Source organism: Marmota marmota, unplaced genomic scaffold, assembly GCF_001458135.2.
Source record: "Marmota marmota marmota unplaced genomic scaffold, marMar, whole genome shotgun sequence".
Taxonomy (NCBI): domain Eukaryota; kingdom Metazoa; phylum Chordata; class Mammalia; order Rodentia; family Sciuridae; genus Marmota; species Marmota marmota.
The window spans coordinates 27,889,220-27,903,741 of record NW_026000108.1 but is presented as its reverse complement, the minus strand read 5'-3'; the positions used below and the strand labels follow the sequence as shown (position 1 = coordinate 27,903,741).

General features: G+C 33.3%; 1 protein-coding gene across 1 annotated transcript in view; it reads left to right on the top strand.

Annotated features, from left to right (window-relative positions):
* Positions 1-14,522, top strand: part of Arap2 (ArfGAP with RhoGAP domain, ankyrin repeat and PH domain 2) — a 188,153-nt gene that overhangs the window by 103,543 nt on the left and 70,088 nt on the right. Inside the window, exons 17-19 of the mRNA XM_048784042.1 lie at positions 1,681-1,783; positions 2,429-2,627; positions 2,819-2,882. Of these exons, the coding sequence (XP_048639999.1) occupies positions 1,681-1,783; positions 2,429-2,627; positions 2,819-2,882 (366 nt within the window). The remainder of the gene's footprint in view (positions 1-1,680; positions 1,784-2,428; positions 2,628-2,818; positions 2,883-14,522) is intronic.

The following is a 14,522-nucleotide window of genomic DNA, read 5'->3' as shown; positions in this document are numbered from 1 at the left end:
TAATGATCATTGTGGTACTTCAACTTTTATGATTTATGCATTACTTTATATAGTGAACTAATGGCAATATTTATGTTATTATTTTAATGATATTATGGTTAAATATGAGAAAAAATGAATATTTGGTGATTATTTGCTTGCCTTAAACACAATACAAATTGCATTAAATGGCATATTCAAAGCTAAATTTCTTTAAGCTCTACTTTGGCATTTCAAGGTCTGACAAAGGTACAGTTAAAGATTAAGTACTATTTATGTGATATATTTGAGTCATAATAGTTTAAGTGAATCTTTGAGGACTTTTAGAAATAGACTAAGATCTTTAATTTGAAAGTTTCTGTTTTGTAATGTAATTACTGAGAATATATAAATATTAAATCTAAATAAATCAATGTTATAGGAGCATAATACCTTAATAAATTTTTATGAGAAAAAACTTGCGAATGTATGTTATTTACATGAAATTTTCTGGTCTATGTTGTCATTAATATGTAATGATCAATATGTAGTGGTTGAAATGACTAGAGCATTTTTGTAAACCTAAGTTGATTTTGATGTTAACAAAACTGATTACTGATTTTTTTTGTTCTGATCTTAATAGTGCTTGTATTCTAAATGAATATTCAATTTAATGTGGCTTACCATGGAATGTTCCAATAAGTGTACTCTACCTTAATAAATAACAAATCAGATACAATTTAAAAGAATTGATATTATGTCCACATATAAACATATTAAAAACAAGATATTTTTGATAAGATGTTATTGGTACAAGTATTTTATATATATGCAATGATATGGGGTTACAAAATAATTGTTACAGCCAGATTCTGAATTGCCTTAAATAGTCTGTTGTAGAATTTGAACTCAGTGCAGTAAATAAAGGCATTAGGTAGTTTTGCACATTTGTATTTTAAAAGAGAGCTGGTAGATTGGTAAGAAAAAGACTATAGGAAGAAAGATCATAATTGCCAAGTGTTTAACTAGAAGAGTGAATGGAAGAGAGAAATCATCTTACAGTTGAACTGATGGGAATGGGTTGATGTTAAGGGACGAATGAGTTAGATTTTAAGGATTTGAGCTTGCTGATGAGGTCAGTGGAGATGGCTTTATGTGGGACATGAAGACGATACAACAGGTTTGGGGCAAAAGAGGAGAAGAAGGAAGATGACTTCTATATAGGATATTAAGACTTTTAGTACATACTTTAGCAAGTTCTAGGAAGGATTCGGAGCTGTCAATGAAGGAGTCAAGAAAGGATTTAGGACATGGAGTGTTACTATAATATTATCAACAAAAGATGAATTGTTGGTGTTAGATGAGATGCTGTTGGGCAATGTTTGTTTTGAACATTAGGTTGAAGTAAATTAGGAAAGAGTAGTCTTGGAGGGAAACTGAGACTAAGAAAGGCCTCCATCATGTTTGTCACCTGAACGTAACATAGTCGTGCTGTTGAGTGATTAATCAGAATCATATTCCTTTCGTCTGATCCCATGTGTTGCATTTAGCTCATTTGAATAAAATACAAACCATCAATAGAATAATATGATATATAAGCAAGTTGATTTCTCAGCACTATTCCACTTTAAAAAGTAATCTAATTAAAAACTTGACATTTGTGTTATTTATTTTCATAGGAATCGAACATAACTGGTATCTATTTATCCCTGCTTGTTCTAGGCCCATATTTATCTTTGAGATCTACTTGCCCTCAGAACGTGTGTTTTTATTTGGAGCTGAAACATCTCAAGCTCAAAGAAAATGGACAGAGACCATAGCCAAGGTAGTGAAGTATTATATTCCCCCAGAAAACACTCTTCACTTGGAGTCTGTAGTTGAGCTTTAGGGGTCTGTGAAAATTTTATTTAAGTTACTGGGAAGAAGGGCCATACCTAGTAAGGTTTTCAAAGATTGTAGTCTAAAGAGGTTAAAAAAACTACCTTCTTCGCTCCTGAAACAGACAGGTAACTAATGTAGGATCTTGGAGAAATCATTCTTACAAGCTAAGTCCATGATTTAAAAAAAAAAAAAAAAACAAAGGTAGTTTTAATATTGTAAAGTCATTTCAGTGTGTCTTTTTTATAGGTAGATTTTTATTCATGATGTATGCAAAAGGGAGAGGAACAAATTCAGTAAAAGATAGAAGTGGGGAAAAACATGGAAGGTTGATATTTTGAAAAATGCCACAAATCAACCAAGAGAATGTCTTCCTGTTTCAACTCTATGTATAGCAAAAAAAAAAAAAAAGCTTAAGATGCTGTTCGTTTTTGAGACTGATAGCAAGTTTAAGTAATTGTTTTGAATTTTTGGTTGCTTATGAATCTTTAAAATAGAAAAAGTTAAAATAATTTTCCAACTCCCCTCAACTGTAGATAGGGAATTTCCTATTTTCACTGTCTTTATTACTTTTCTGTATTTGTTTTAACAGCATTTTGTTCCCTTTGTTGCTGAAAACTTAACAGAAGCCGACTATGATTTGATTGGTCAACTCTTCTACAAAGACTGCCATGCCCTGGATCAGTGGAGGAAAGGCTGGTTTGCTATGGACAAATCTAGCTTACGTTTTTGCCTCCAAATGCAAGAAGCTCAGGAAGATAGAATGCACTTAAGAAGACTGCAAGAGCTAAGTAAGATGTGTGTTTTTTCCCCCTTATCTTTCAAACACAATTCTTTATCGCATGCAATAACAGCAGCTTTATATCAAGTTGTAATAGCTTACTCCCAACTTAAAACTAAGTAGTATTAATAATTGTGTCTTTGTGGGTATTTTGTGTAACATTTAAAACAATGTGTGCATGCTTTTCTCTTTTCCCTCCAGCAATCAGCACAATGGTTCAAAATGGGGAAAAATTGGATGTCTTACTCTTGGTAGAAAAAGGGAGGTAAGTGCTCTTTTTGCTTTTTCTCTTAATCTCAAAAATTTTGGGAAGTGGGATATTATAGTTATCCTCTTGGGGAGAGACCATTATTTTAAAACTTTTTGGGATAGTTTCTGAATCATACATGTAAAATATATATGAAGCTTCTTTATAGAGTACACCTAGGAAGGTTACATATTTTTGCATTTTTTATGACAAACTCATTATGATCAACTATTATAGTTTTCCATAGACCTAGATTACTCTGGGTCATTTACATTTAAGTATTTGGAAAGTAGTTTGGTAATTATAAATATGTTTTCAGTATAGGTATATGAAAATATAATATTTTGTGGGTCAGGCAAAGGTAAAACATGATTTCCTGAATTTCTGCAGTTATTCATGAACTATTAATTAAGCAATTACTGTGCTTTAGAACTATTATAGATATTAGTGGGGGGGATACAGTGATGAACAAACAGGCAAGTTCCCCACCCTCATAAGACATGTACATTGGGAGGGAGTAGCAGTGTGAGCAGATTCATCTCCAAAAAATTGTTATTATGTTTATAAGTTGTAAATTCTATGAAGAAAAATAAAGGTTTCTCACTCTCAAGGAAGCCAAATGTGTAATCCTTGCTTTGCTAAATAAATCTCTGCTCCAGGTTTTTTTCTTTCTTTCTTTCTTTTTTTTTTGAGACATGGTAAAGAGTCTGCTGGAGCCGTAGCTAGGGTGACAAGAGAAGGTGTCTTTGATGAGACACCTGAATAAAGTGAAGAAACAAATCATGCAGCAGTCCAGACACTGTTCCAGGCATAGGGTGAAGAATATTTGAAGATCCTAAGAGAGTGTTGTGCTAGGTATGACCACGGTCTGCCAAGAAGCTGGTCTAACTGGCAAGGTTCAGGTTTAGATGAGTGAGAGAATGGGAAGAAACAATTTCAGAGATATCCCCTGGCAAGGTGGTACTTGGCTGTAAGGTCATGTGTGAAGATTTGAATGTTTTAAGTATATGGGAAGCTGCTTATTCTGAGAGCCAGGAATGGAATGTCTCATTTATGTTTATAATGTCTCATTTATGTTTTACTCTATTTGACTCTAGAGGAATGAGACTTTGTGACAAGTTAGGATGTTGCTGCAGAGGCCAGGCAAAGGATGGTGTTGAGGAGCTATTGGATGTATTATGAAAGAAGAGGTGTTGGAACCTGGGGCTATGTTAGATCAGTGTTAAGAGTCCCAAGTTTTCCCCATGAGCATTTGCATGAATGAAGGTGCTAATTTTTTTGAGATAATGAAGACTTGAAAAATGCAGGTAGGATATTAGTAAGTTTGGGGTAGATTTTTTTTTTTGTGTGTGTCATTTGCATTAAAATCCTTTAATTACACTGATTTGGAAAGTTTAGCTCTATAATTATGCCAGATAATCTGTAAAATCTATATAATAATAATAATTATAATAATATAAGATAGGGCTAAATCAGCCTTCCATCTGTTGATTTTTTCTTGCTGGACAAGAATAATGACTTCCAGCAGTTATTGGAGTCTGTTTTCCTTCAACTTCATGGCAAGATATCAGCGGCTTTGGGCAGCAAGCTTATTGTGGTTAGATAGTTATGTCAGAATGAGGATTTTTTTTTTTATACTTACAGGTATAATTAGGATTTTGCATTTTCTCTTATTTTTTTCTAGGGTTATGGTGGTTAATGACATTTTAGATTCTCTTATTTGGGTACCAGATTATGATTTCATGGTACTGTCACAGTACTTTTAATTATATGTTCAGAAATAAAGAAGTCATATTATGTGCAGGTAGTGTTGATGCTTGACTCCTGCTACTTCTGTGGAAAGAAAAAAGAAAAAAAGATCAAAAATAAGGACTTGGTATCCAAGCTCACAGAGCTTATGTTCTTAAATAAATAGATAAGTATCAACATGACAGTTGAATTGGTTGTACTTATTATCACTTATTACTTATCAGGTTACATTACCAAGGCACTTTCTACTGTATTTAGTCTGTGAAGGATTTGGCTGGTGGTAAACAGGTTTCTATTAAAATGTTAGCAGATCTGAATCAGAATTATTCAATTTGATACCTTTTATTTAGTACTTAATGTATGCTCTGCATTCCCTTGGGAATGAAAGATATGTAATCCAGAAGACATAATATTTTGTTATTTTGTTTATATTGCCCTTTTACTTGGACTGCAGGAGTCAGAGGAGGTGAAATTCATTTGTAAAGGTTAATTTTTTGAGTTCAAGGAATAGTGGAAAACCAATGGAACTCCCAAATAGTGGTCACAGTTGCTTCATCATATTTGTGATACTTTACAAGTTTATTTTTATCTACAAGTTATGTTTTAAGCTTTCTTATCAAAAAGAAGAATAAGGTATTCCAGGATGAGAACAAAAGAAATATGGGGATAAAGGTATAATCATGCCATTTTCCCTAAATCTCTTTGAATGGCTACCATGTAATACCCAGCATTTAAAGGCAAGTATATTGATCACATGCTTATAACTCAGTTCCACTTTCTTTTTTATTTTCTATAAATCATAATAATCTCATAATAACTGTGATAGAATGGTAATATATTAAAATTACCATGTGCCAGGCAATTTGAAATACTTAAGCAGCCTTCCAGTGCCTACACAGTATTGACAATAACCCATTTTGAAATCAAAATAGATTCAATTTGCAACCTGAAGTTTTTTGTTTGTTGGTGGGTTGGTTTGTGTAAAAACAAGTATTAGATGTTAATTTAATAATACTTTTGTACAGGTCAGTCTCAGGAATCAAATCAACACATGTATCAAAAGTATGGATATAAAATATAAGTTATCAGAATTTAAAAATTTCAGCTTTATCATAAAATAGAATGTTTACTATGACACTTAAGCTACTTTATTAGAAAAATTTATTCATACACTTTCAAAAATATATACATGTACTTTGTTTCCATTTACTAAAGATGGAGTAAAGTGAAAAGAGGTCAACAGTGTGAATAAAAGTAACCAAGTTGATAGAATAGATGGTGAGTGTACTAGGTTATGAATCCCAACAGTATAAAAGCATGTGGCTGGGCCAACATATGGCACCTTGTGTGGTGCAAGGTAGGGTCACATGTCTATCTATTTATTTATATGCATGTAGACACATGTATTAAGTAATTGTGTATAGATATAGAAAAGGAATAGTGGAAAAGGAACAGATTCCAGATATCATGAGAGATGATGATTTTGATTTTAGACATATTGAACATGAGGTTCTTGTAAGGTGTCTAGGGAGAAATTGCTAGGAGGAAGTTATTTTTAATAATTTGAAAAGTAAATGGGATACAGATACAGATTTTGGAATTACCAGTACATAGAAGGAAGAAGATGGAGTTCCTTAAGATTCTACCTAGAATAACAAGGGAAATGATGTGCAGGAGCATCCATGAATACATATCATTTGGGGGTGGGAACTGTTGTCAGGGAAGAGTAGCTAGCCTGGGGGAAGGAATGGCTTGTTTTTTCAGTGAGGCAAGAAACCAAGAGAGGGTGGTATCACAAAGCCCAAGGACAGAGTGCAGCCATGAATCCTTTAACAACTGGCAAGTGTTTTGAAAATGCATCTGTAAGTGATTTCATCCTTGATGAAGATCATAGAGTGTGCTCATCCAAACCACATACACACATACATATGAATCACTGTGTTATCTATACAGAACATACCTATGTCACATAAACACACACACACACACACACACACACACACACACACACAGGAAAGCCAGTTGCTCCTAGGTTTATACTAAGCAAAACAACATGAGAGTAAATCAAGCAAAAGAGAAAATAATGCAATCAAGAGATGTAATAAATGCAAAGTATATGAGTCTGCTGCTGGTGTAGCACAGCATACTTTTTGTTTTAAAATAAACTTTTTTTCAAATAAGCAAAATGAATACACTCTAAAATAATTATTAGTATAGTAAATATGTGAACTAGAAACAAGGTCATAAATAAATCATTATCAAGTCTTTGACATACAGGTACTTAATTATATGTCTTTCTATAAGTGGCAGCACTGTAGGTTTATTTGCAGTGGTCTCAGCACAAACTCTTGAGGAATGTGGTGCAATTGGATGTAATGTTGGCTACAACAATTACCAGATGACAGGAATTTTTTCAGTTCCATTATAATATCATGGAACCAATGTCAAATAAGCAGCCTGTTTTTGTCAGATGTTATGCAATGAATGACCATATTGCAAGAAAAAAGGAACAGTTAAAAGTGTCAAGTGCTGTCCCCGGGCATGCCTGATGAAGTTAGGTACCCAGGAGTCCACTAAAGAACACAAGACATCATCCATCAGATTACGGTTAGGAACTGACTAAAAACTGAGACAGCTCATGAGGGCTCTTTAAGGTTACCTCAAAGCTCATGTATTAGTGCAGAAATGTTCAGAGTGAGATGATTGGATTATCAGAGCTGGGACCTTTTTGGTGGAGTAGTTCTTATTCAAATACATTACTGGGTGGTAACTGTAGGTAGGTGGGTATGGCTGAGGAAGTTGATCACTGGAGGGGTGGAATTGTCCCTCTCTCCTCCTGCTCTCTCTGCTTCCTGGTGGCCCTGAATTTAGCAGCGTTCCTCCAGCACGTCCCTCTGCCATGAAGTTCTGCCTTTCCTGCCACCAAAAGCAATGGAGTCAAGTCAACCATGGACTGAAACCATAAGCCAAAATAAACTTTTCCACCTTTAGGTCATTCTTATCAGGTATTTTGATCATAGTGACAAAAAGCTGACTAATTTAGATGGTTTGTCAAAGATGTCTGGAGGTTTATGGGATTAGTAAGGTAAGAGATTTGATTCCAAAAGGGAATATGTATACAGTCTGTTTTATAATGGTTTGGACTTGTGCCAGTTTGGGTGAGAAAGAGACATGGAAAGGGAAAGTCTGAAGATATAAGAGATGACAAGGGAGAGACAAGGTCTTTCAAAATAACAGCATGAAAAGGAGAATTGATACAGTACTGGATGTTGCTAGCTTTCTAGATCCAGTAGTGAGATGTTGAGAGATTATAGTCTGGTGGTTTTCAATTGCTTTGTCAACAAGGAAGTTCTAACCATGATCCCTGAGCTTTTGGCCTGGGTGACTGTAGGAAGGTAGTATCATTTACCAAAGTAGGGAACATGTGCTACTCACTAAGTATTTATACACATCTAGTTAATTACAGCTGTGAAAGCTGTTTCAATACCATGTCACAATAAAAGAATCTCATAGCTTTGCCCTCTTTCTCATCTCTCCTTTGATCCGCTGGCCCCTTGGGAAATAATGACTGTAAGCTAAAGTAGATTGTGGTAAAATTGTCAGTGACAGATAAAACTGGGGCTTTTTGAAATAAAATAGCTTCCAATTATTCATGTGATGCCATATAGAGGTAGTGTGAATAATTGAAGAAGAAGGAAACCAACCAGCTCTAAATTTTAGATCTTTTATTTTTTGCTAGTAACAACTTCAACTGGAATCACAACTCATAAATTGATGAATTAAATTCATATCTTTTTCTCCTGTCCTTGACTACCTTCCATTAAAATGTTGAAATACATTAATGCTTTTTAAAGGTAAAGAGAAAGAATTCCCTGAACTATAGAAGTTTATAAGTTTGGTAATCATGCATTGTATGGAGTCCCTATTTAAATGTATATTTTAGTCTTCATGGTAATTTTCTCTGTAGGTATGGCATGAGTGTCTTTAGACAGAAAAATATTGCAATAATATTTTTCACATACAGAGCATTTTTGCTCTAAAAAGCTCTAAACAGAAGGTGTTCCAGATGGTGTCGCTTTAATGTGTATTCTTTGTATTCTTTAAAAATTATTATTTTGAAAGATAAAGCTTTCTTGATTACACTTAAGGGTTTCTGGCATGCTATTTGATGCTGTTATTGGGATTTAGATTCTGTGCTTTTCCTTTAGGCCTCAGAATTTCTCTGTATGGGGGAAAAAGAAATCCTTGTTTTTGAATATCTGTTGTAAATTAGTGAATGTTGTGGACTAGTGTGTCAAAGGCATTTTCCTGGATAGTAGATCATAACTCCAGTTACCACCCAGTAAATCCATTAAGATCATTAATCCATTACGTAATCTTATCATTTTGCTTCTGATTACTCCTGTATTAACACTGGAGCTTTTGGGGAAACCTCATATCCAAACTACAACACTCTTTGTACATCTCTTTCTAGTAAATATCCCACTATGTTCACCACCTTCATCTATAGCTGCATAGCCATTTGCCAGAGACGCCTATTAGGCTTTTTGCTGAAAGGTTCTTGGTTATAATAAACATAATATGTTGTTAGAAACAGAAAAAAAAACTTTTTTTGTTGTTGTTTCTTTTTGTTTTAGATTCCTTCCTTGACCTGTAGTACAGCACACTACACAGTGTTGGCTCCCAAGGCTGAGTGCATTTCAGTTTTAATTGCAAATTTCAGACATAAAAAGAAGCTAACACTGGGGAATAAGCTCTTTATCAATTTGTTCCACAATTATGGAACAGATTACTTTTCTCAATTTGGGAGATAAGCATCCTAAATTCAAGATTCCTTATTTCATATCAACTTATTCTGTATGATCTTTTCTCTCTCCCCATGAATTGTGTTTTATGGGAACTGATATGTTAGCAATCCTCCGGAGGCTGAATTATCTAAAAGTGGTTTCTAAATTGTCCATGTAATTGCAAATTAAACAGTAGCCAATTGCCCACAATATCAGCTTGACTGCTTTTGTAACTTTCTGATGATTTAATTCTCAGAGATGGTTTAACTGAATGTTGCCACAGCAAACAAGAGATTTTCTTCTCTAACAACCCCCATAGGTTTTTCAAAAGGAAAGGGCCTATTCAAACTTACATTACAAAGTGATTTTCTGTTAAAGAGAATTATGAAGAAGGGAATGAGTGGCTATTTAACAAAAGGTAGGTTTTAAAGAATGCATTTTTTGCTTCAAAAATATGTTCTGTTTAATTAAAAACATTTTTACATACCAAAATATAAGATTATGAAGGAAAAAAAATATACAAAAGAATGAGAAGATTTCTCCAAGATATTTGTTATCAGGATTTTTTTTTTCTTTTTTGAAAAAGATATATTTTACTGGGTATGAAATTCTAGGTTCCTGTCAGTAGGAAAAAATGAGGTGACTAGAAGACCAAGTATTCTAAAAGATAGAAATTTTAAGTTGAGAAATAGGGCAGACTGGAAACAATTGCAGTCCAAGTTGCGCTTAACTTTGAGAGATCGAGGATGAAGTCTGAGCCAGTGGGCTGAGAAGATAGGTGGAAAGCCTACTGCATTTTCAACTAAATTAACTTACCTTGTTCTGGGAATAATTGCAGATACCTTATAAGGGTATAGAAGACATTTTTGAAGATACATTTTTAAACTTATTTTTAAATGACTGTGAAAACTAAGGATTTGGATTTATTTTGCAATTAGCAGAGTACCAGTAAAGGCTTTGAGCAGACTTGTAGCAGGACTGTCTGATGGTGTGCAGAGATGACAGTGAAAAAGCAGAATTCTTCCTTTCTTGAAGAATCAGGTGCCTTAAGATTGTCTACCAAACTCCTGGGTGGAATAATAAGCTATTTATAATATTTTCTACTACTTGTCAATTCTTGTGACACAGTCTCTGCTTCTACATATTTTCTTAATAATTGGTGTTTGCCTGTTTCTGACTAAAATCCTATCTTCATGCCCAAATTTCTTAAGTGATAAGTAGAAAAAAATTTTATCTCTCTAAAATGAAGATGATTTGTGAGCATAATGCTAAATACAATGTGCCAGACTCCCATAAAGGAATAATCAGCATGCTACATGCCTTCCTAAAACAATTAGAAATCTGGACAAAACATGTGAAACAACTGTTTCCAGCCTTTTTGATAATAAACATTCCTGGACTGTGGTTATCGCAAGAAGGGAAACAAGGTAAGATTTAAGAGCACCTTGACTTTCTGTCTGCAGGCACTCGTAGGCCATAGCATAGGGAGTTGGGAAGCCCAGGCAAAATGTGGTATTTTTGCAGAAATAGGGGTTCCACGACTCTGAATTTGCAGAGTGTCAGAACTCTCCATAAGATTTCCTTTACATCTTGCCTCAATGTTAATCTGTATATTTGTAGTGTAAAACTCTGAGGCCAGGCAGACACAACTCTGAGGGTGCCATGAGTTGGATAATTTCCAAATCTTAGCAGTGGAATATGTTCAAATTCTATCCAGTCCGGTAGGAAAGACCTCATTAAATACACTGTGCCTTTAGTAAAGGCCACAAGATACCACATACTATTATAAAGGTCATCCCACCCTTAGAGGGAAGGGTACTCTATTTTTTAACTTTACTAAGCTTAAAGCAGACCTCCAAGACATAATCTGTCCCACAAGTAATTGAGTTGTCTGGGGTTAAACTGTCAAATGATGTGAAAACAAAACATCAATACACTATAGGAAGATAATACAATGCTACTCAATAACTTAATGCTTACAATGTTTAGCATTCAGCTAAAATTATTAGTAATGTGAAGAAACCAAGAAGCACCACATAGATATATATCCAGAAATCAAAAAGATAATGGAATTAAAACCTCTAAAAAGTGATCTTAAATACTGTAAATATATTCAGAGGTATAAAGGAAAACATAAACATTGTGATAAAAATGGTTAATGTAACTTCTGAGGCAGAAAAATACACTATTTGAAAAGAAAATTCCATTATGTAGACTTAATGAAAGAATTTTTCCTACAGAAAAAGAGATTAATGAGCTTGTGGTATGACAATAGAAACTGTTCAAACATAGGTACATAAAGATTTTTTTAAAGAAAATAAAATAAACTGAACTTTAGTAACACATGGGGCAATATCAAGCAGTCCCATGTAAATATAAGTAAAATTCCAAAACAAGAGAAAAGAAAGATAAGGACAGAAAAAGTATTTGAAGAAATGTGACTGAACAGCTTCTGAATTTGATCTATAAAGTCACAAATGTACTAAAACAAATTGTGTCAAGTCACGTCATAATCAAATTCCCGAACACCCGTATGAATAAAAAGGAAAAGGTAAGAGTGCCAGAGGAAAAAGTTTCATGAACCATATTGGACAAAGTTGAGAATGTTTTGTCAGAAAAAGTTCAACTCCAGAAGATAGCATAATGAAATATTTAAAGTATGAGGAAGGAAAGGCCCTAAACAAACAAACAGATCAAACAAGTAGATTTCGGCCTTAAATACCTGGTTGAACAGAAATATCTTTAAAAAAATTAGATTCAAATACTTTTTGGGCCAACCTAATATTGATAGAGTTCAGACCTATACCATAAGAAATTTAAAGTTGGGGCTGGGGATGTGGCTCAAGCGGTAGCGCGCTCGCCTGGCATGCGTGGGGTGCTGGGTTCGATCCTCAGCACCACATACAAATAAAATAAAGATGTTGTGTCCACCGAAAACTAAAAAAATAAATATTAAAAAAATTCTCTCTCTCTCTCTCTCAAAAAAAAAGAAAGAAATTTAAGTTCTTTCACTTCAAAGGAGTAATATCAGCTGGAAACTTGGATCTGTGTAAAGAAATGAGGAACAACAGAAAGCATAAATGTTGATAAATGATATTTCTATAATTTTTTATTTTCTTAAAAAATAACTGATTATACCACAAATAACTATATTCTGGGATTTATAACACATAAGTAAATAGAATGTATACCAGTATCACAAAAAATAAGGGGGAGATGAAAAAAATGATGGCTCTTATATGTGAATTAGTTTATGTTATTTGAAGGTATATTTCAAAAATACATGCCGAAACCCCTAGGAAAACCACAGACAGGAAGCAAAAAGTTATAGCTATTAAACCACTAGCAAAGATGAAATCGAATCATAAAAAATAAGACGTGAAGCCAGGAAAGAAAAGGAACAAAGAAAAAGTAGGCCAAGAAAAATAATGACCAGGATGATACACTTATTTCAATATTATCAAACTCATAATTATATTAAGTATTAATGGTCTAAAGCTACAGTTATAAGGCAGAGATTTCCAGAGTAGGTTTAAAAAAATAGGTCAGAGACTATAACTTCTATAAGAAGCACACTTTAAATGTAAAGAAGTTACTTCTAAAGAGAGAGAATGTTATACCATGCAAATCATTCACATGCTTGAGTAACCATATTAATATCAAAGTAGACTTAAGGACATAGAATATTATCAGAGAAAAATGAGACTTTTCCTAGAATAAAGGTATCAACATATCAAGAAGACCTACCAATCTAAAATGTGTTTGCTCATAATAACCAAGCTTCAGCATTTATAAATTTAAAAAATTAACAGAAGTAAAGAAGCATAGACAATTCCAGTTGTAGATGGAGATGTGACCTTTTGTCTTTCATTCACTGATGGGACAAGAAGACAAAAAAAAATCAGTAATGATATAGAAAATTCAGTACTACTCATATTAATTGATGTCTATGTACATATATTTATAATGTATAAATCATATTTACATGCAGACATACTGCATATCCTTGTAATATTTATTATTTTTCAAACACATGTGGAATATTCACCAACTAGATCCTAGACCATAAAACAAGTTTTCATAAATTTAAATTATTGAAATCTCTCAGAGTGTGTTTTCTAACCAGAAAGGAATTTAAATTTAGATCAATAATAGATACTTCAGCAGTTCCTAAGTATGTGGAAATTAAGCACACTTTCATTTAGCCTATACTTCAAAGTAGAAATTACAGGAAAAATTAGGAAATATGTTGATCAAATGATAATGAAAACATATCAAAGTTTTGAGGTAAAGCTATAAAGCAACACTTAGAAGTTTACAGCTTAAAATGCTTACTTTAAATCAAAAGATCTAACATCTAAACTTCTACATTAAAAATTTAGGAAAATAACACAAAGAATTAAATAAACAGAGAGCTGCACAAATCCGTGAAAACCAGGGGAAAAAAAAAAGTAGTGAAAATCCATGCAGTCAATAGCTGGTCCCTTGAAATGATCAGTTAAGTTTATAAACTTCTTTTGACTTTAAAAATTAATAAAACTGATAAAAGTGTATAATATACACATTACCAATGTCAGTATGAAAGAGGAAACTTCACTGTTTATCATCTTAATATTTAAAATTGAATGGAATATTATGACCAACTTTATATAAAGGTTGAATATAGTAAATATAATTGAAAAATCCTTGGAAATATGTGAAATGTTTGAATATGCACTTCTAACCAAAGACCTGTGGACAGTCAACAAACACTTAGAAATAGTATCAGGAAAATGCTAATTAAAACCTCAATAACAGAACATTCTCACACTGGAAAAACTAAGACAAATATACCAGTGAAAGTGTTAGCAGGTATGACTGAATTGTAAATTAATACAGTCATTTTGGACAACAGTTAAAAAGCTTTTTTAAAAAATTGTTAATTTATACTTACTGTGCATCCCAGCGGATAAGCTCCTTGGCACTTACTCAAAACACAGCATAACATATGTCCATAAAATGACTCCACAAATATTCAAGTCAACTAAACTTAATAATAATTCACTGGAAAGATGCTAAATGTTCTTCAGTGGGTGAATATATGAACAGAGGGTGTGGTATATTCACTCAAGGAAACCTAATT